This window comes from Mastigoproctus giganteus, chromosome 11, assembly GCF_048544385.1.
Source record: "Mastigoproctus giganteus isolate SK-2022 chromosome 11, ASM4854438v1, whole genome shotgun sequence".
NCBI lineage: Eukaryota > Metazoa > Arthropoda > Arachnida > Uropygi > Thelyphonidae > Mastigoproctus > Mastigoproctus giganteus.
In genome coordinates this window covers 176,845,757-176,867,678 of record NC_143585.1, presented here as the reverse complement: position 1 = coordinate 176,867,678, position 21,922 = coordinate 176,845,757, and the positions used below count along the sequence as shown (strand labels likewise).

General features: G+C 43.2%; 1 protein-coding gene across 1 annotated transcript in view; it reads left to right on the top strand.

Moving 5' to 3' along the window:
• Positions 1–8,053: 8,053 nt before the first annotated feature.
• LOC150078586 (voltage-dependent calcium channel subunit alpha-2/delta-3-like) overlaps positions 8,054–21,922 on the top strand; it is a 713,185-nt gene continuing 699,316 nt past the window's right edge. Inside the window, exon 1 of the mRNA XM_090384626.1 lies at positions 8,054–8,205. Within this exon, the coding sequence (XP_090240752.1) occupies positions 8,054–8,205 (152 nt within the window). The remainder of the gene's footprint in view (positions 8,206–21,922) is intronic.

Genomic DNA, 21,922 nt, shown 5'->3' with positions numbered 1-21,922 from the left:
GGTAAGATGTGACTGTGGTGAGAGTGTTGTTAATTTCCACTTTTACCAGATCTAGGCCTTGACCGGGAATGATGGGAGTGAGTATCTTGATATCGTCCGCATAGCTCAGTAGACATCGAGAATGTGCAACCAGTGGGAAGATAATGGATGAAAACAGAAGGCCCGAAAGGACCCCTCCTTGTGGGACTCCTGCGGTGACGGATCTAGTAAGGGTGCGATCTCCTGTATGAAGCTTTATAACTGTGTTATTCAGAAGAGAGGAGAGAAAGCATAATATGTTCCCTGTGATCTGGAAGTGGCATTCCAGGAGAGTGAGAAGTTGGTTTACTTGGACGGCATCAAATGCAGCCTCAATGTCTAAGTAAGTCACAGCTAGTTCCTGCCTATTCTCCAATGCTGACAAGATAGTATTCGTGGTGGCTAGCAGATTGGTGATCGTTGATCTGTTTGGAAGGGAGTAGTGAATTTGGACTGGATTACTGGGCAAGAGCTGCTTAGTGAGGATGGGGAGTAAGGCCTTCTCCAGGAGCTTCAGCAGGCTGGAGGAGTTGGAGATGGGTCGGAAGTGTTTAGGTTTCGATGGCGACTGAACTTTGGCTAAAGGTTTGATGAGATAGTTTTTCCACTGCTGTGGGAATATTTTGTTCGAGAGTAACTGGTTGAAGATAATTAAAAGTGGCTGAATAATGTACGGACTTAGGCATTTGAGCATGAATTGGGGAACTCCATCATCACCGGTGGTAGACGAGGCAGGTAGAGAATTGATGGCTACGATCAGCTGTTGTTTTGTAATCTGAATGTTGTTCAACACTTCTTGCTGGATGGGCTCTGTTAGTAGAGCTAGATCTGAGTTTGGCATAGGAATACGTTTAAATCTTGTCACGAAATCGAGCCACAATTCAGGATCAAGTTGTAAAGGAAAATGAGGGTTCACTTTCTTGTATGGAATTTTTCCTTTAGCCAGCTCACGGTTAACATATAATTTGATTGCCTCAGATTTCAGGCGATTAAAATGAGCCCGTGCCCTTGAATAAACGATACGATCATTGACATTTTGAGATTGTTTCCATGTGCGATGGAGCTGTTGCTTCAGCTGGAAACTCATTTTGAGTTCAGAATTCCACCAAAGTCTTGTATATGGACTGATTGTGATCTTTTTAGAAGCAGCATATTTGGCAACCGTGTTGATCCAGTTTGTGAGAATGTTCACAGCTAGTTCTGGGTCACAAGTCTCTAAGGCCACCCAGGGAATGAGAGAGGCGGCTCTGATGCACTTATCTACGTCAAGTAAGTTGGGGCTAGTAATGTCAACCTTTGTTGTTGTCCTTCTGGCTTCTAATTTGGGGGCTGGCAGATATGCGGTTACATGCATCGGGACATGATCAGAGTCAAATGACGTTTCTGTAATGTAATCAAGGGTGCAAGGGAAAGAGGCTAGAACTAGATCTAAGAGGTTATTCCTCCTGGTTGGAGCTTCATTAATAAGTTGTAGGTCAGCACATCTCAAGTGTGTCAGAAAATCCTTTTTCAGATTAGATAGCTGAGGAGGTAAATTGAAATCACCACAAACTAAGTGAGAAGCTGTGGGATGCAGCTGATTGATTAACCAGTTGGAAACTTCAAGGATGATTTGCTGGGACGGCTTTGGGGGTATATACAGCATGGGTCGGAAAACTGATAACTTTGGGGGAAACACGGACAAATGGATTAACAGTAGCCGATGGCAGAGGTAAAAGTGATTCTTGCACTACTTCTATTGAAATGCAATTGAGCACCAGCCTGGAAAGCAAGGCAATGAGAATTTCCAGGACTGCTGGGAGTCATAGTGGAACAAGTAAATACATGTACTATGTTAGAGTAACTAAGAGTAGAAACAGGTGCATGTATACTTGCATGTACACCAATGCTAGGAGCAGAGTTAATAAATTCGATCAGCTTGAAGTGCTAGTCAAGACATCAAAGGCAGATATTTTTGGATTATCAGAGACATGGTGTCACACAGACATAAGCAATGCATAACTGGTATTTGGGGAGTACAATGTGTACATAAAGGATAGACAGGACAGGAAGGGAGGAGGGGTTATGCTATTAATTAAGAAACACATAAAATCTAAGGAAGTACATCCAATTGATGTTGGTGGACAATGCAAGATTTTGGCCTAAATGGATGTCAGTGAACTAATTAGACATGTGACAGAGAAGAAAAATGCATGGGATACATATAAATTGACATGTGACACAGAAGCCTATGATAGATATAAGCTGGGCTGTAACGAAGTTACAAAGGAGGTTAGGCAGGCGAAGGCAGATTCCGAGAAATCATTGGCAAAGGATGCGAAGAAAAACAGCACAGAGTTCTTTACTTATGTAAACTCTAGAAGGAAGGGGATGAATCAGATTGGTCCACTTGATATCGATGGTTCAACTGTTGATAATCCTCACGTAGCTAACAAACTGAATGAATATTTTGCATTGACATTCACACACAAGGAGTTATTCAGGGAGGGGAATGCCAGAGGTCTATTCAACTCTGGCAGTAAGCTAGATAATCTTGTAATAACTGAGAGTAAAGTGGAGGAGAAATTGTTGAAGAAATAAATTACAAGAAAGCAACTGGGGTGGATGGGATCTATCCAGTTATATTAAAGGAGGCGGCAAAGGAAGTAATCAAACCCTTAGCCATAATTATGAGAGCTTTCCTGGACTAAGGGGAGGTACCCATCGAATGGAGAAGTGCAAATGTGACCCCAACCCATAAAGAGGTTCAAGGGAGACACAGGTAATTACAGACCTGTTAGTTTAACTTCTGTTCCAGGGAAATTAATGGAAGCACTGATTAAAGAAGCACCGCAGGATCATCTAGACAAGACTCCAGTTATAGCTCGGACACATTATGGGTTTGTTAAGGGGAAGTCTTGCCTGACTAATTTTATTGGATACTATGATGTAGTCCCAAAGGAACTGGATGCAAAGAATAACTTTGATATCATATATTTGGATCTTAGAAAAGCCTTTGATACTGTTGCACATGGAAGACTGCTGCACAAATTGGAGCCGTGTGGCATTGGAGACAAATTGCTGCTACGGATAAAGGGATGGTTGAGTGGGAGAAGACAGAGAGTGGTAATCAATGGACACTGCTCTTCGTGGACTAATATTATTAGTGGAGTTCCACAGGGTTCAGTGATGAGTCCATTGTTTTCTTAAATGATATTGATGATGGTATATCAAGCTAAATGTCCACGTTTGCAGACGATACGAAGGTTGGCAGGGTTGTTAATGACACTAATGACAGTACACTGCTGCAACAGGATCTAGAAAAGTTGAGCAGATGGGCTGAGAGGTGGCAAATGAAGTTTAACATTGACAAATGTAAAGTACTACATATGGGAAGCAGTAACCCCAGAGTAACGTATCAGCTCTGTGGTACCACACTGAGAGTGGCAGATAATGAAAAGGACCTGCGGGTAATTGTGCAGGCAGATATGAAGTTTTCTGAGCACTGCAGACGGTCTGCAAGAGTAGCTCATTGTGTCTTGTCAATGATATACAGAACTTTTTCTACCAGGGTTAAGAGGTGATTATCCCCTTGTATAAGGCAAAATATACTGTATACAGGTCTGGAGGCCTCATTTTAAGAACGATTTAGAGCTGTTGGAACGAGTACAGAAAAGGGAACAAGATTAGTGAATGGAACAAAGGGTTGCTCATACGAAGAAAGGCTTAAGTTTCGCAAATTACAGTGTCTGGAGACTAGGCACCTGCGAGGTGATCTGATTGAGGTGTATAAAGCCTTGAATGGTTTGAGAATGCTCAATGCGAATGGGATTCTTCCTCTTGCTCAGAATAATCGCCTGAGAGGGTGCATAAATTCAAATTGAGGAAAGACAGTTGTAGGACAGTTGTGGGGAAGTTTGCCTTTAGACAGCAGATGGTTGATTGCTGGAATAAAGTTCCATCTGTCGTTGTAGAAGTTGATAGCTTAAATAGATTCAAGCAGAACTTGACAAACATTTGGAGCGAGTGGATGGGTGAAATAATGTTTTTTTATTTGGCTGATGCCATATAAGCTTGCTTTCTTGCATCGTATGCTAATGCTTATGTTACTCATTCATGGACAAATTCAATAGAAATTGAATTTGTTCGTGTTTCGTATAAATGTCTTCTAAACAAGCTTCCATCTTATGGTTTGCCAACTTCTTTTTGTAATTGGTTATCCAGTTTTCTCTCTGACCGCTCACTGAGGGTGATGGTAGATGGCTCTGTCTTCTAACTTCTCCACTAATGCTGGTGCCTCCCAAGGTTAAGTTCTTTCCCCCACTCTTTTACTCTTGTATATTAATGACCTTCTTCCATTGACTGGAAATTCTATCCATATTTTGGCCGATGATAGCACATTGCATTCCACTTTCCATTTTGAGAAACCTTGCCCTGCTCAATCAGCTTGAACTTCTCGAAAATCTGCTACCAATTTCTTAAATGCCGATCTCCAGATAATTCTCCAGTGGGGCAAAGATAACTTAGTTGATTTCAATCCTTCTAAAACTCAGTTTTGTCTTATATCTCGCAAAAAGGATTCTTCTGCTCCTATGCTTATCTTTGGTGACACTCCGATTTCTAGGCAAAATGATATATCTCTTTTGGGGATTACCCTGACTTCTAATCTCTCTTGGCACAAGCACATTACAAATATTGCTTCCTCTGCATCTAAAAAACTTGGTTTTCTCTTTCGCTCTTGGCGTTTCCTTTCTTCCAAACAGCTGCTCACTCTGTATAAATCGCAAATCCGCCTTGCCATGGAATATTGTTCCCACATCTGGGGTGGTGCCCTCAAAACCTCTCTCAGGCTTCTTGATTCCATTCAGAAGAGGGCAGTTAAGTTAATTAATAATTCATCTCTAACAGAGTGTTTCCTCTCGCTGTCTATGGACAGCGAGAGGAAAAGTGCCCATGGAAGTAGCTTTTCTACAGCTACTTCCATGGGCACTTTTGTTCTGAATTGGCTTCTATAATTCCCGCTCTTTCTTTCAAAACAGTGAGAACACGTGCCAGCCAACATTTATTGTGCAACTTCAAACTCACAGAACGAATTTTTCATCTCCCTCGTTTATTCATTGAACTGCCCTTTTCTGGAACAACCTTCGTTCATACGTAATTCCTGAAAATTGCAGTCTACAGAAGTTCAAGTCCAATGTCAACAAATATCTTCTTTCGTCCCCTCAACCTCCAACTCAAGCATGGTACTGAGTACTATAGGTTCTAGTACCTCTCCTGTTTGGGGTTTTCATAAAAAAATAAAAATAAAAAACCTCCACCGCTTGAATGGTGGACACGACATAGTCTCAATGCATCACTTGCACATCTTTCCATTGGTGCAAAAAAAGGTGTAAATCGAAATCCGTCATACCACTTGATCTACAGTCCTGGTGGCTGTACCCAGTAGGATTTTCGATTTTTTACAGAAATATGTGGCTTTTCTATAGGCAAAGGACTACCACTTCCCAACTGATTCAGTTATTTTCGCATAGTTTCGTTGAAAATCTATCGTTATTTGTCTAAATTGAGTTTCTCAGCTCACTGGATCTTTTATTCTGAAGCACAGTTCTCTTTAAATTCCTGCTGTCTCACTCTCTTTACGGGCTGCATTATCCTTTCGTTTTCCATTCACTGTATATTTTTGAGATGGTTGCTTCTATCATACCAATGATTTCCTTTGTTTTCTCATTTGAAGCTCCTGCTGAATCTACTTCGAACAATGCCTTTCTGAAAATCAGCAAGATCACCTGTTTTTTTCATGGCCGCATCGACGTATAATTCCAGGGAAAGCGTACACTATTTATCTTGTGCTAAGGAACTAGACATGTCATGATGTTACAACTTTATTTGCATACTGTACGTTTAATTATCTGTTAGGCGAGTTGAAAAAGTTTCTAATTTTTTGGCCAGTGAGTATATAAGCACATGCAAACTTGACTATCTGCAGGTAATACAAGAGATCAGTATGAGATCTACTTCCCGAAATCATAGCAAGAAACACGTATTATGTGGCAAACAGGAAAATCTGTTTGTAGAAATGTGACGCGATGAAATTGCAAGAATTATTTTCGAAATCTTTGAATAAAATTGTAAACGGCTGATATATTAGTGGATGTAAAAATCACGTTGGCTAATGAATCGACCTTTTTGGGAACAGAACATTCTCCTTGACTGGTTGCGCAGTAATGGGGTTTTGGACTATCTGCATTTAAGAATTTGCGTTAGTATTCGCAATAATCCTGTATAATATTGTTGAGAGAGTTCGTGCAACCGAGTTGGCGTAATGGATACGTGGCGCAGATGTGTTTGAAAGAAGCTTTTCTTCAGTACACCGCTTGGTTTCACTTGGACTAAACAATATTGTTCGCACGTTTGCCATGGGTTCGTTAATAGCGACCACTGTCCATCCGATGAGAAGCCTGTAAGCTGTGAAACAGCTTCCTGGCGATGTGTTAGATAGTTAAATGCAGAACCGATTCTCTTATTTGGTGATGCTAAGCGGTCTAAAAAATATAGCGGCTCCTTATGCTAGACCATGACCAAACTAAGACCAAGCTTAATAATCGATCTTTATAAGAGAGCAGAACGTTTCCCGTTATTAGATGCAAGCAGTAATGCGCTTTAAATCTGGCAGAACATGGTTCTTTAGTTTCAGCGTAAGAGGGTTCATGCCCTCTTAATATCCACGACATCTTAATACTGGTGGACATCGACGAATTCAAATTATGAACACTGTGGGCTTCGCAAAAAAAATGGAAGTTCACCGTTCCTTGGGAAGTTTAACTCATCTGGTGCTGTCACTTGAGACAATATGGGTTTATTTTTATTTCATTTTATTATTAATTTTATTTTATTATTATTATTTTATTTATTTATTTTTTTGTGCTGGCTGCAATGAGCGTTCCTGTCTGTCTTCATCGAAGTGGGATTTCAAAAGTTTTGGCAACAGTTCGTTGATGCGGGATTAACTTCAATTTGCACATTTGGGCCTTGGCAGTACAGGATTTTGTTGCAGACGCTGAACAAGTTGAAGGTTGGAGTTTACTGGTGGAAACCCTGACAGAACGTCACTTTTATAATAAAGAGCAGAAATAAATGAATTGAAAAGTAAGAAGCAGTTGCAATGTAGTACGCCTCTGTACACGATGCGAAAGTGGACTCGAAAAGGTCTACTTTTCTTCTTTGTAGGCGAATATTCGATGATTAAGAATGAAACGAATTTTCGAATAAAAAATGGAAGCCGATTTGTATTTCGGATTATTCTGCTGAGGCTCCGACGGCCCTAAAATAAAAAGTAGTTAAATAAAACGACGAGCGTAGGGTTTTTGTTAAGCAAACGTTCCATTCTTCCTGTTTCCTGACCGAGACCACAGGTGCAGTCATCCCTTCGATCCCGCTGTCTTACGAGCACCAGGAGAAACGCAGCTTCGTGGAAGCAGAGGGACCGAACAGCACATGCGCACGCTGGTGCACCATCGGGGTTTTAGCGTCCAACTGCACATTTTTGTTCCTCTCCAGGCGACGCTAATAAGCCGTTAAGTGCAAGAATTGCAGCGCGCGCTAGAGAAGAAATTGGAGATTTATTTAGTTAATTTTAATGCGCGTGAAATGCGTTAGAATCGGGAAAAAGAATTTAATGCTTCCACGTGCGAAGGCAGCGCACCGCTAGAATCTTGCACATTTACACGGAAGTGGTTTCGGCCCTCCACGACCTCCCCATAATAGATCGAAAGCATCCATTCAGAGGTAGCGATGTAAAGTAAGTGCTCACGTGACTTCAGCCAGCCAATGATTGATTATCTTGCAACGAATGGTTTGGACTCTTACCATTTGGTGGTGCTGCGAAGCTGACGGAGGGCATCCGAGATACTTGCGGGTGAAGTGAGCGGAGTATCCTCAGCGCTTGTGACTCTCTGCTTTCTTTCTTTCTGTCTTTCCATGTGAGGGACCGACGTCCGCAGCTCACTCGAACATTTCGTACAAACGAACAAAGTACTTTCGCACTTCTCTCTCGACCATGGACTCCTGGACGGTCGCGTGGTGTCGATGGTGGATGTGGGGATGGAGCACTCGGCATGTGGCAGCAGTCGCTCTCGCTACCGTGGCACTCTTGGCCTCTCTCCCAGCTACGAACCTTCGTATGGATGACATCGAGATCGATGCTACAGAGTAAGTCCACCATTCGTATCTATATAGACGTAGGTCCCGGGAGCTCGTCGTCATGTGACTAAAGAGCCACAGCTTTAATGCGCACCTAAAATAATCGGAGAAATCGGCTTTCGTTTATTTTCTCTTAATGTGCACGCGCTAATTGGTCTCGCTACCTATTTCTTTGTTTTATACGAACACGCGCTCCAATTTTCTTTAACTAATCCATCAAAAGAGGAAAATTCCCGATATCTTTTCTAAATGTTTCGGGCACAATTGCGTTCTAACGAGGCCTGCAAGCACCTCGTCTTCAACTGCGTTATGGGTTTCCCCTTTTTAGTCGCATTTACTTTTCCCTTTCGGAGCAGTGTGGTGCTACTGCTGCCAGCTTCTGCGCAATTTCGAAATGTAACTCTCCTGTTCTTGTTCTGAGATTCTTGTTCGCTTCCACAGATTCGTTCTCCCGGCCAATCTTAAAGTCCTTCTTGAATTAAACGCCGATGCTTCAGTGGTTCTTCATACTTTGCAATCAGCTGATCTGGTTATCTATTTATTTAATTAATTATTTAATTATTTTTGTCGTTAACCCGCAAAATAGGTGTAAGAAACCCGTTTCTTATCACGATTTCAGTTAATAAAACAACAAGAGGTTAACTTTTGGTACAGACTTTAGCAAAAATAAACATCGAAAACAACAGTTATCGACATCTTCTTCAATGGAAAGGTTGCGTCTGTTTGGGGGCAGTCTGTCGTTTCACACCACCTTTAAAAGAACGAATTAAAGGTCGGATGCTGTCTCAGCGAGAGGGCCATTTGCGGTCTTTTTTCCCACCGTGACCGAGTTAGTTGTCTCGGGCGACGGCTTCAAACCTTTCATCCTTTTAATGGGCAAACCGAACACTCAATTTTCGCGCGCAGTAACTAACGCTTCGTGGCACTAGTTGCCTTGGCACAGACGCTAAAGCCAAAATTATATCAGAGTTTGATCGTAAAATATCGCGCTTCGATAATTCGCTGAAATCTTCGTGGATTATAACTCGTGATGAAAAGCTCGGCCCAAATGTCGTTTTAATTTATTTTTCTCACGTTTTCAAGTGGTGGAAAACGGTAAGAAGACGCTGGTGCGCGATCTGCGTAATTTATTTATTTACTTTTCATTCAAACTTCTCACCCCAATAATATTTGACGAGAACCTTGGCGTCGTAGCAAAAGAATAATATTCTGAGCGTGTAACGCGCAAAGAACTCTACTCCGGATAATAACTTGGCAGAGCATGCAAGCGTCTGTACAACGATTCTTGTTAAAATCGGCAACTCCATCATCTGAGTTCTGAATCCACCGAAACCCGTTCCGGTTTGTCATACGCTCACTCGATTATTAAAAATAAGAGTTTTATTTCGTGTAACCCTCGCTCAAGACCGATTAATCCGGTAAAGTTATTAAAAAAGCCTAGAAACGCAGTCGAAACGGTTGTGAACTCCTTTTGCACACGGTATCAGAGTCCCGTGATCATAATCGCCGTACTAACCGGAAGGAGTGCATTAAAGATTCGTGTTCTGCGTCCATCCGCATAAAATCACGTTGAAATGTTCTCGAGCAAAATTTGCCGCGGAAATTCTTACTTAAAGTTTCATTTAAATGCATTAATATAGAATAAGTGTGCAATCAGAAGGTGGTGGAGATACCGACCACTGAATTATGACCACCCAATCCGTAATGCACTCTGCCACATAGCACACAACGACATCAGGCTTCGTACGCTAGAGCAGTGGCCATTTCCATCTGGTCGTGCAAGTGAAAGTGAAAGCCAGGGGATGTAATGAAGATATCGCGGATTTCGAAACGGCAGTTGATATTGCGAAACAATATGGGGAATGCAACAGAAATATCCGTATACGCCGCGCACTATGGTGTTCACAGCAGATGACTCAAGAGATAACTGTCCTCTCCTCTCCTCTCCGCTGATCATCGTCTACGGCGAGTGCTGTGGTATGAAAAACACGCTGATTGGACAATGGAAGACGGAAACTGAGTGTGCTGGTCGAAAGAGTCCAGATAAGTAGTGTCACACGCTGAAACGCTTTCGTGCGTGACGCAAGCAACAAGAGTCCATGGACCTAGCTGGAATTGGTGCCCACCATTCGCGTGGTTACTTAATATGGGGCTTGTCCCGCGGGCAAGAACTAGGAGACCCCCCTAGTGCGTATGGGCGACTGTTTCACTGGTAAGGTCTAAACTAAACTATTATATTAGGGTCACGTGGAAAGTAAATTTCAACTACCCATGTATAGTGTGTCGGTAAATTGCGTGTATGTTCTCTGGTCCATTTGCCTGCTTTGCTGGACCAATAAACCCAGTTTTTCTGAGGGAATAACCTTGCTGTCTTCACTTGAGACCATCTAACTCAGCCATGGAGTGAAAAAAGCCCATAAAAGTTCCTCGTTTCATCGACGGGATTCGAACCCAGACCTTTTCCACCTGGTGTGGGTAGGACGGTGACGATACCACTGTGTTACTAGCGAGTACTAGTGCTGTTTTTTTTTTTTTTTTTTTCTTCTTTTTTTTTATCGTTGGTCGAAGTTTGAAAAGGTGAAAGAAGATACTTGTTGACTTTAGACAAACACTAGAATATCTGCCGATTTTAATTTTATGGGGATACCATTGTACTACGCGCCGAGGTGTACCACTGGTGAGGCCTACCTGCAGCTCATGTGCATTATCTATTATCTATTCCGATGTGAGCCGTTGTCCGTGACGGGACAATTACAACTTCACTTAAATCTATATATGTACATTGTATTCAATTAGTTGCAATAAAGATTTTCTCTCTCTCTTACGAGACTGTGTGCATCCTGCCATGTTGCATTTTTTCCAGGACAGAAACGTATCTTCCACGACGATAATGCGCCATGTCAATGGCCCGCACTGCGCACGAATGGTTCGAGAAATACACTGGAGATATCACCCATTTTGATTTTCCTCCAAATTCGCCTGACCTCAGTTCATTTGAACATTTGTGGATGTTTTGGAACGAGATGTGAGGCGTATGGACACGCAAGTGTCATATATTCTGTCATTGTGGAACGCCTTACATGCAGCATGGCTGTAGATCCATTCCGGACGCTTTCAGATATCTAGTGGAGTCGATGCCTAGCCGCATAGCAGCTATCCGTGCGAACATGGCCCAATACAGGCCATGTTCGCACGGATGGTCATCTTTCAGTGATAACTGAGTGTAGATGTTGAAAGGCACGGTCATTTTAATCGAAATTGTGCCTGTTCATTTTCTTCCTGAAAACCGCAAACACGAAAGGTATTAGAACCTAAAGTATTTAATACCATGCGTTAGTTTAAATTTGACAAGATGAAAGAAGATACTTGTTGATATTACACTTGAATATCTGCAGATTGTAATTTTCAGCAAATACATGTGGAGGGAGGTTGTTACAGAAAACAGAATAAACAGAAAGAAAAAAGTTGGTTCTGTTTCTGGACTGGATTCTATAGAAAAGGCAGAAACAGAACGTCTGTTTCGATAATAGAACGTCTAGGAGACGGAGAGTGGAGAGAATTTGCAAGTGGTGGGTCATTAATTAACGTAACTGTCCTCTTTTGAATGGAGTCTAGAAGCCTGACAGAGGTTATGGGGTCACCGCCTCAGATGTAGGAACAGTATTCAATGGTAGGGCGATTTGTACAAAGTGAGTAGCTTTTCGGAAGAAAACTAAATGCCAAGAACAAAACAAAAAGCCCAATTTTTTAGATGCAGAGGAAGAAATATTTGTGATGTGCTTCAATGAATTTAGGATCCACCCTGATAGGTTCTGTGAAGACAAGCCCTACAGGAAGGAAATCCTCAAGAACTGCTACCAGATAATGAATCTATGATACTCACCTGCTCCTGGACACGACTGACTTTTTTTCTTTTTTTTTAACTTGCCTATCTGTATTTAACAGACTTTTTGTCTTCATGCAATTATATATTTTGTATATTATTGTGTATTTTGTATATTATTGTATATTTTGTTTATTTAATCCTGTAAATGTCTCGGGTCGACCACGCATGTACTCTTGTTTATTGTACATTGTGCTCCTCGCACCTTAGTCTGTAAATATTCGCATCCTTCTGGCACAGAGCCGTCCCAGGGTGACCCAAAGTTTCTTGGGAAATAATCTGATTTTAATAATAATAATACCACCATCACTACCTAGTGCTTTCTTAGCCTCAACACTGTTCAAAATTATTCTGCCATCCTTTTCACGGATGGAATATTTAGTTGGACCGCCTCTGGCCCTGAAGACAGCAGCACACCGTCGAGGCATTGATAAGATCAATTACTCAAGATAATGAACTGATGGTTGGTGGTTCCAAACACCAATTATGGCTTCCGCGAAGGGTCTTTGGTTTCTTTCTGGCAACTGCAGTTTCCACACAATGCCAACGGTTCTCTATAGAATTCAGGTTCGACCGGGCTGTTTGCTGGTCAGCTAACAGTTGTAATGGACCGATATTCCAACCATTTTTTTCACCTGTAATAAATGTAATCATATTACTCTCGAACCTCTAATGCAGAAATGAAGCTAAAGTAACTACAGTAGTGCCTACTTATACTTTTCGCCCCCCGATGACAAGGAGCAGAGTCGTCCGGAAAGGTGCAGTTACTTGGCAGGTTGAAATGGTTGGCAGCAATTTGCCTTCCAATATAGAGCCAGGTATCCATTGGCATTTATGGAACCTTTTATAAACTGCAGGTGATACGAAATGCGCCCCCATATCATTTGGGGTGCTGGTAGGGAATTTCACTGTAGACACCATACAGTCTGGATGGTATTCTTCACCACGTCTACAGCGAATGCTCGTTACAACAAATCAATCGGACCCTTTTCATTTTTTGTGTGAGGAGGGGCTTCTTCTTAGGAAAAGTCTATTTTTGAAGAGGCGTCTTCTAACTGTTACTGCACTTGCTACCACTCCCGTATGTTCTTCCTATTCTCTTTTCAGCTCGGACTAAGAAGAAGCTTTACGGTTTTTAAGGCATAAGTGCTTCAAAATGCGGTCGGTCCTGTTTTGGCGTACAGACTCGTTTGCGGCGTCAGGTTACTTTTTTCCTATCAGCAGAACCTGATAGAACCTGATTTCTTTCCAATCAGAGTTTGGAAAGAAACCTACTCACTGTGGACTGATACTGATTAAAAGACACTCTATAAGCAATATGACGGGAAGAACATCCTTCCTCACGTAAAGCAACTCTTTCTTCGTGGCTTCAACTGCACGTAACTCGCCAGCCTGACACAAGCAAGGAATGAATGACTGCAGCTCTTGCAGAGCGTGCTTATAAAGCTGAAAGTAATAGCTGATGCAATATTACGTCATCACCTACGCGTGTCAATCTTATCTGATGCAATCTGTAAGAAATATTGCAATATACTTACTTTATTCGGATTACAATTTTAAAGGGTGATGCACTTTCTTTGGACACCAGTGTACAGTATATTACAATACGTATGTGTACACTGTATATACGAGTGTATGTGCTTTATTTACTTGTATTGGACGTTATTTGTTGTATTATTTTATAGAAATTAATACTTATGTATATTTACTGTCAAAGTAATATTGTACATCTGTATATAGCCCCCCCCCCCACTAGCTGAAGGCTATTCAGGGGTGAAGCATAAGCAATAAATTGAGAAAATAATAATAAAAATATGCAGATTTGGATGCAAGGTAATTGCGATATGCAATCTAGTCTTGAGCTGCGTTAGCACATTTACTGGAAAACAACGGCTTAAAAGATGAGATAAAGCATGAGATTTTAGCATGGAAATAAAGAATTTCCTTTCTACGACAGTATCCGAGAAAATTTTGAAATCAAACTTTTTAAAATAGTAATCCAACCAAGGAAAATAAAACTGAAATCCTATATTAATTGCAGGGAAAAGGAGGCTGAGAATGGCCGCCTAGAAAGGCGGCCATTGGAGAAGAGACGATCACTAAGTTGTGATTTGTGATGCCCAATGGGTTACTTACTTCGACCGTGTGATTGGAGGAGTTTTGTCAGAAAAACATCGATAGTCTGATATATGCAAATGAACGATCTTTGCGAGGTCATTAGTACTCGCAAAAGGCTAAGAATCTCGACCAGCTGGGTCTGTGGAACTAGAAAACGGACGGCATCTCGAGTGTGAAAATTAAAATTACCTCATTGTTAGGAAAGTTGGACTGGAGAATGTCCACTTTCAATGAGTTCCAAGTGATTGAGGTTGGGAGAATGGGGCAGTGAGATTTTAAGCTAGAGAAGATCGAAAAGAGGGGATTCAAAATTATGTGTCAGACAGATAATTGGAATCCCCAAAAGATCTGTGTCAGACAGAAAATATCAGAGCGGACTTATCCAGAGTACCACTTTTGAAGCGAAATGAATCATACAAAAGTACATGGGGCTTGGCAGCACACTGTAAGCGTAAATGGATATCGTGATTGGAACTGATACCACGTATATTTTTGGGAAGTTTAGATCTTTTCGCAGATATGTTCGTATATGAGAATATACAAAGTGATATATACAATATTTCCTTCACAGCAGCAATGCCAGGGGTTTTACAGTGGCTGATGGACAATAGCCTTGGCGAACCGACCCATGTCGAGAGTTCGGGTTCATCCCCCAGAGCCAAATACAGCTTCCAAGTTTCAGAAATTATTTACAATATATCCGTGCAGACATACTTTTGACATAGGTATAGGTATAGGTATGTTGAGGGTCTGACGGCTCCGGGGATTTCTCCCATCTCCGCGTATGTTCTGTGTATCGAGTGACAGTACCCTGTCTATGCCAGAGGTTTAAAATTAATGTATGGGTCATGTGGTATGTAGTTTGTTGTGCCCATTGTTCATCCGGCCTGTTGGCCGCCGGGCCCCCAGTGGGACCCGGCGTTACCATACCTAGCGACGGGGACGCCGGCCGGGTGTACCAAGAGACTAATTATACTCTGGCAGGTCCTGCCACTTACTTTCCTGGGATTTCGGTAACGAGGACCTAAAATAAAGGTTGGAGTTATCGCTAAGTTGGAGTTATCAGTTTAAGTAAAATTGCATTTAGAAAGCGCTGCGTGGGGTTTTACGCTGAAAGAACTATTTCTAGAGAGCCTAAAAGGTCGGGCAAAATTTGATGTGATTTAAATTTGGACATGTGGGGCAGTCGCTGTACAAGAGAAAGTGTTGGGAGGGGAGGGTGAAGACTGGGGGGATGAAATAGGAAGAAGAGGGGTCGGATAGAGAGGTGACCCCCCATTATCAGTGGGGCATGCCCATGCCCCACCAGAGTGAAAATATGGGGAGGCGAGGAGAGGAGAAGAGCAAATACCCCCTCCCCCTCCCCTCCCCGGAAAAAAAAAAAAAAAAACCACACAAGGGAGTGCAGTTTTGGGTCGACAGTAGGCCATTCAAATCATCCTAAAGTCTTGTCTTTCTGTGGTATGGTGAGTTTTTTGCTTGTTTTTTTTTTTTTTTTTTATTTTTTTATTTTTACCTGTTTGACCTCCTGCATTCTTTCTAGTTGGGTTGCCTTTGGTATATTTCTATCATTGTTTTCCTTCTAGAAAATAGATCCTGGGCATATTGACTGAGTGCCTTGTAGTCCTCTTGAGTGTCTAGCAGTCTGGGTTCTTGGTTGTCTGGGATATATTGGATTGACGTTATTAGCTGTAGTCGCAGGTCGTCATACAAATCGCACTCAAACATTAAGTGTCTCCAGGACTCCGGGTTGCCACAGGGACAGTCCGCGTTATTTATGATACCAAGTTGGTGAAGTTTAGCTTTAAACGGGCCGTGTCCTGTAAGGAGGAAGGTGGTATTTTGACCAGGGTGAAACCACACTGGCGCCTTAGGGTACAGCTTGGTGACAGTGGGGAGGAATCTTCTGGTCACTGCACCTTTTTCTGTGTTGCTCCATCTCCTCTGCCAAATCTGGATGAGGTGGTCGGTGATTCTTCTCTTCTCATAGTTGCGGTCATTAGTGATGTCAGTGGTGAGGTCATACATTGTAGCCGATGTGTTTCTGGCAAGATGGTAGAGCAGACCACAGCGGGTAGCTTCGAGATCCAGGGGTAGAACTCCTACCAGGACTTGGAGGGCAGCCGTGCTAGTCGTTCTAGTTGCTCTCGATATGGTAAGGAGGATGGTCCTCTGAATGGTTTCGAGGATCCGTTTATTCACTTCTAGTGCCGCCCTCGCGTACCAGACAGGGGAGCCATATGTGATGGCAGGGATGAAGAGAGCTTTGTAGTACAAAGACAGGGTAGTACGTCTGAGTCCCCAGTCCCTGCGAGTGACTCTAGCGAGGAGGGCCGCATATCTTCTTATCTTTTGTTTAATATATTCTAGGTGTGGCTTGAAATTTAATTTTCTGTCCAGGATTATTCCTAGGTATTTAATCTGTTCGCACAGCTTAACTGTTTTGTTCTCAATCTTAATTTGTGGTGGTCTTCTTAAGTCTAGCGTACCTTTTAGCAGCACCGATTTTGTCTTGTCGGGTGCTAGTTTGAGCAAGTGTAGCTTCGTCCAATCTAGCAGCTTTTGCAGGGCATCATTTGCTTGGATTTCTAAGGAGGATCTGCTGTCAGCCTCAATGGTCAAGATCAAGTCATCTGCATAGGCCTGGGCCTCCACACCACCCAGATCCATGGCGAGGAATTCGTCCAGGACAAAGTTCCACAGGAGCGGCCCCAGGACAGAACCCTGGGGGCAGCCCCTGCGGACTGGGCGACTGAGGCATTTATATGGTGTGGTAACTTGCACTGCTCTATCAGCCAGGTAATCCTTCATGCAATAATAAAGATTCAATGGAAGGTTGGCAGCTCTGAGTCTCGCCAAGACGCTCGGCCACCAGAGGGTGTCAAACGCCCCAGCGAAATCCACTGCGATGACAAGGAAGTATTTCCTTTTACAATGGGCGACTCTAGAGAGGAGGTTCTGTATTGCTTCGATAGTGGATTTGCCAGGAGTAAATCCGTATTGCTTTGACATGTTAGGATTTGCTTCATTATAATGCCTTGTGATTCTTGTATGTAGCAGCCGTTCGAATATTTTACTGAGGGTTGGTAGCAGGGCTATGGGTCTGTAGGAACTAGGTGTCTCTGGTGGCTTTGTTGGGTTTTTTAGGATCAGTTTTAAATTTGCTTTTTTCCACTGTAGTGGAAATTTACCTGCTTCCAGGCAGCAATTAAATAGTTTTAGCAGTAATTCAGGTATATGTTCAGTTGCTTCTTTTGCCATCTCCGGTTCAATTAGGTCCAGTCCAGGGCATTTCTTATTTTTCGCGCGGCTTGCTGCATCCTGAATTTCTTCTAAGGTGAAGGGGAGTTCTATTTGATCATTATTATAGGAATTGTTTGCTTGGCAGATAGCCTGCTCCTCATCTGTTAGTGTTGTTGGCAGCTCCTGAAGGATGTTGTCCAGGATGTTCCCAATCGACTCCTCCCAGGTTATGGTTAAATTTCCTTGTGCTGCTTTTGACATTACTTACAATACATTCGTACGGACATTATTCTTTTAGCATTATTATACTGCCCATGTGCCCTGTGGTAGCACAGTTGATAGGATCGCCATCCTCCTCACAGTGGAAAAGACCTTAGTTCGGGAGAAATGGAATTTTTATGGGTCTTTTTGACAATGTGTCTGAGTTAGTCGGTCTCAGGCGAAGATAGAATGGTTCTTTCCCCCGGAAACTCGGCTATTTTGTCCAGCAAATAGAAAATTGACCTTAGAACAACATATACCCTGAGTAATATGGCCTTAGTCTCTAAAACCATACTACTACTACAACAACTGCTCATATTGATGTGCAGTTTTTCTGGTTGAGGTAAGGTCATCAAGGATCTGTCTCCGGCATTTCCCATCCTTTGCAAATTTGTAAAGGTCGCGGTCAATTGATTGGACTGTGGTGAGCATCCACTTGGGAAGAACATGTTTGACTGTTCTTGGTGCATTCATTTACTATAATGTTTACACTGTGGAACTGCTGAAATATGAGTATGAGGTATTGAGGGTCTAGCGGCACCTGGGATTTCTCCCATCTCCGCGAATGTTCTATGTATCGGTGACAGTACCCTGTCAAAGCCAGAGATTTAGAAGTGTGTGGGTCATGAGTAGTGTTATATGTTGTGCCCATTGTTTCTCCGGCTTATTGGCCGCCAGGCCCCTAATGGGACCAGACGTTGCCCATACCTCGCCACGTGGAGGCTAGCCGGGTGTTACCATTGAGTCAATTGTACTCTGGCAGGTCCTGCCACTTACTTTCCTGGGATTTTAGTGGCTAGGACCTAAAATAAAACTGGAACGACCGCGGTTGATTTTAAATCACTTAAATTAAAGCACTAATATGGGGTTTGACGCTGAAAGCCTGTTTCTAAAGTGCCTAAAAGGTTGGGCGAAAATTTTTGGTGTATTTTAAATTTGGACGTGTAGGGCTATATGCTGTGCAAGAAAAAGTGCTGGGAGGGGAGAGTGAAGGCTGGGGGGTGAAATAGGAAGAAGAGGGTCGATAGGGTAGGTGACCCCCAATTTTTTCAGTGAGGCATGCCCATGCCCCACCAGAGGGAAGAAATGGTGTGGCAGGGAAGAGAGGCGACAGCAAGCCGTCACCTCCCTCCCCTGCCGGGAGTGGGAGTAAAAGAATTGCACTGCACAAGAGAGTGCAGAGCATAGAGCCAATATGGCTCCGTTGAGGCAGCAACTTGGAGTTTCTCTATCTTCGTTGGTCTTCTCTGTCATTGATAGCCATATTTTTCCTCAGCTAGGAACACTGGTCAGGTCCATTGTTGGTCTGTTAGCTATGGCTGTGGTTCTCTTCATCATGGAAAGATCCGCAGCTCCATGGGGTTATTCTTGCGATCGCTGGTTTTAGATGATTAGTAGTAAGCAGGTTCCTGGGCGAGGTTCTCCTTGAGTCATCTCCACGCGTGTTCTGTGTCTCCTTTTTTTTTTTTTTTTTTTATCTTCTTCTGTAGATGGCTATCAGTGTTTTACGCCTACCAAATAGTTTTTGGGCATATTCCTTTAGCTCCCTGTATTCCTCAAGTGAGTCCAATAGATGTGATTCCAAGTTCTTGGGGAGGTAGTGTATTGCAGTGATCAGTCTGCAACTGAGGTCCTCATAATGGGTGCAATCATACATAATGTGCTCCCAGCACTCAAGCTCCCCACAGGCACATCTCGGATCCACCTCAATCCCCAGCGCTGCCAGCTTGGCTTTAAAGGCCCCGTGACCAGTCAATAAATAGGTGGTATATAAGCCAGGTTGAAACCAAGTTGGGGGACTGGGGTACATCCTGTCGATGTTCGGAATGAATTTCCTGGTGATATTTCCCTTATTTGAGTTGGCCCAACGCTCCTGCCAAACTTGCATCAGGTGTTTTTGCAGCCTTGTCTTTTCATTTTTTTGTGGTGCATTAACGTCCACAGTATAGCCATGGTATGTACAAGGTATTCCTTTCTCTATGTGGTAGTTCATTCCCCTACGCATGATCTCTAAGTCAAGGGGAAGAGCTCCGGCCAAGACCTGCAGCGCGTGGGTACTGGTTGTCCTACAAGCACGTGTAACTGTCAGTAGGATTGTTCTTTGCGTTGCATCAAGGATGCGTCGGTTTACTACAGTTCCTGTTTTTGAAAACCATATTGCTGAGGCGTAAGTGATGATCGGTAGGAAGGTTGTTTTATAAAACAATGACAGGGTGCGTTGGTTTAACCCCCAGTCCCGCCTGACGATCCTAGCCACCAATCCAGAGTATCTTTTGATTTTGGCTCTGATATAAGTTAGATGGTGTTTAAAGGTAAGATTACCATCCAGTATAACTCCTAAATATTTTAACTGGGTCACTAATTTTATTGTGGTAGGTCCCACCTTTATTTGTGGCGGTCTACGTATATCAAGCTTGCCTTTTAGCAGGACGGAGGACGTCTTTGTTGTTGATATCGTCAGGCAGTGGGTTCTGGTCCAGTTTTGCAATATCAGCATTGCCTGATTGGCCTTTTCCTCTAGCTGGGCCCGGCTATCTGCAGCAATGGTGAGGACCAAATCATCAGCAAAGGCCTGGGAGCGCACATCACCGAGGTGCAAAGCCAAGAACCCATCCAAAACCATATTCCACAGGAGCGGTCCCAGAACAGAACCCTGGGGACAGCCCCTGTGGACATCACGATTCACTCTACCATAAGGTGCTTCCACGATGATGCGTCTCTCGGAGAGATATGACCTAATTATGGAGTATAAGTTGATCGGAACTTGTGCCAGCCTTAGTCTTGCCAGTACGCTCGGCCACCAAATGGTGTCGAACGCCCCAGCGAAGTCAACGGAGATGGCTAGAAGATATTTATTATTGCAGTTTGCTGCTAATTCCGATAGGCTACGCAAGGCTTCCACAGTAGACGAACCCTTCTTGAATCCGTATTGCGATGTCTCTGTGAGTTTCGCTGCCTGGTAATGCTGATGTATCCTTGTGCAGAGTAGTCTTTCAAGCAGTTTGCTTGCAACCGGCAGTAGGGCTATTGGCCGATAAGAGTTTGGCAGGTGGGGTGGTTTGTTCGAATTTTTGGCGATTAATTTTACCTTTGCTGTCTTCCAATTTTTGGGGAAGATGCCCTTAGCCAAGCAGCTGTTATATAGGTGTAAGAGGAGGTCTGGAACGATCTCCACGGTCTTCTTAATAATTTCGGGTTCTAAGTAGTCCAGGCCTGGACATTTATTATTTCTTATCAGGGTTGCCATTTGTTGTAGTTCATCCCGTGTGAAGGGTGGCTCCTGAGTGTCTGTTGAATAAACTTCATTATCTTGACAGATGATAAGTTGCTCTGGCAGTGTTCGCTCTATTGGTTTCGGGAAGATGGCATCCAATATATTGCTTATAGATTGTTGCCACGTGGTGGTATAATCACCTTGTGGTGTCTGGGTGGTTGAAATGACTTTCCCCCTGGGAAGTTTATTCGTCACTATCTTGTATACCACACCCCAGGGTTCAGTGTTCCCTGTTGTGCTAACAAAGGTCTCCCAGGCCTTGCGTTTGCTCTTGACGATCGCATTTGTGTAGCTGTTTCTGGCTTCTCTATATCTTTCCCTTAAAGCTTCAACCTCATGGGCCGGCCATGTGCGCCTTGCCCGTTGGAATTGTTTTCTTCTTTTAATTGTTTCTCGTCTGAGCTGTTGAATTTCCAGGGTCCACCACGGGACAGCCCCCCGGATCAGGCTTCTTCTTTTTATTGCTGCATTGCTGGCTTCTGTTATTATCTTGGTTACTTTAGTTTGGGTTTTATTGGGTTCCTCGAGCTGATTTGTCTCAGTTAGATGTTGGGCCGTTGCTGGTATTAGGATTTCCTTAAAACGTTCCCAATTTGCTTTGCGAATGGCATAGCGGCTTTGTATTTGCTTGGATATTGGGGCTCTGTCAAGTGACCTTGCTATCTGATAGGTAATCACTCTGTGATCGGACGTTGTCCACGAATCCCGAACAAGCCAATCCTTTATATAGCCTGCGACGTTCCTAGTGGACAGCGTGACGTCGATCGTGGCCTCCCACAGTGTGTTACAGAACGTGGGCAGTTGGTGCGGCCGATTTAGTACCATGATCGGGGAGTTAGAAAGATATTCGTCTAGTATTTGCCCGTTCCGAGTTCCGCTTCTGTCCGGAGTCAGGCTGTGCCAGGTGGGGGATCGGCAATTGACATCTCCCCCTATGATTATTTTCT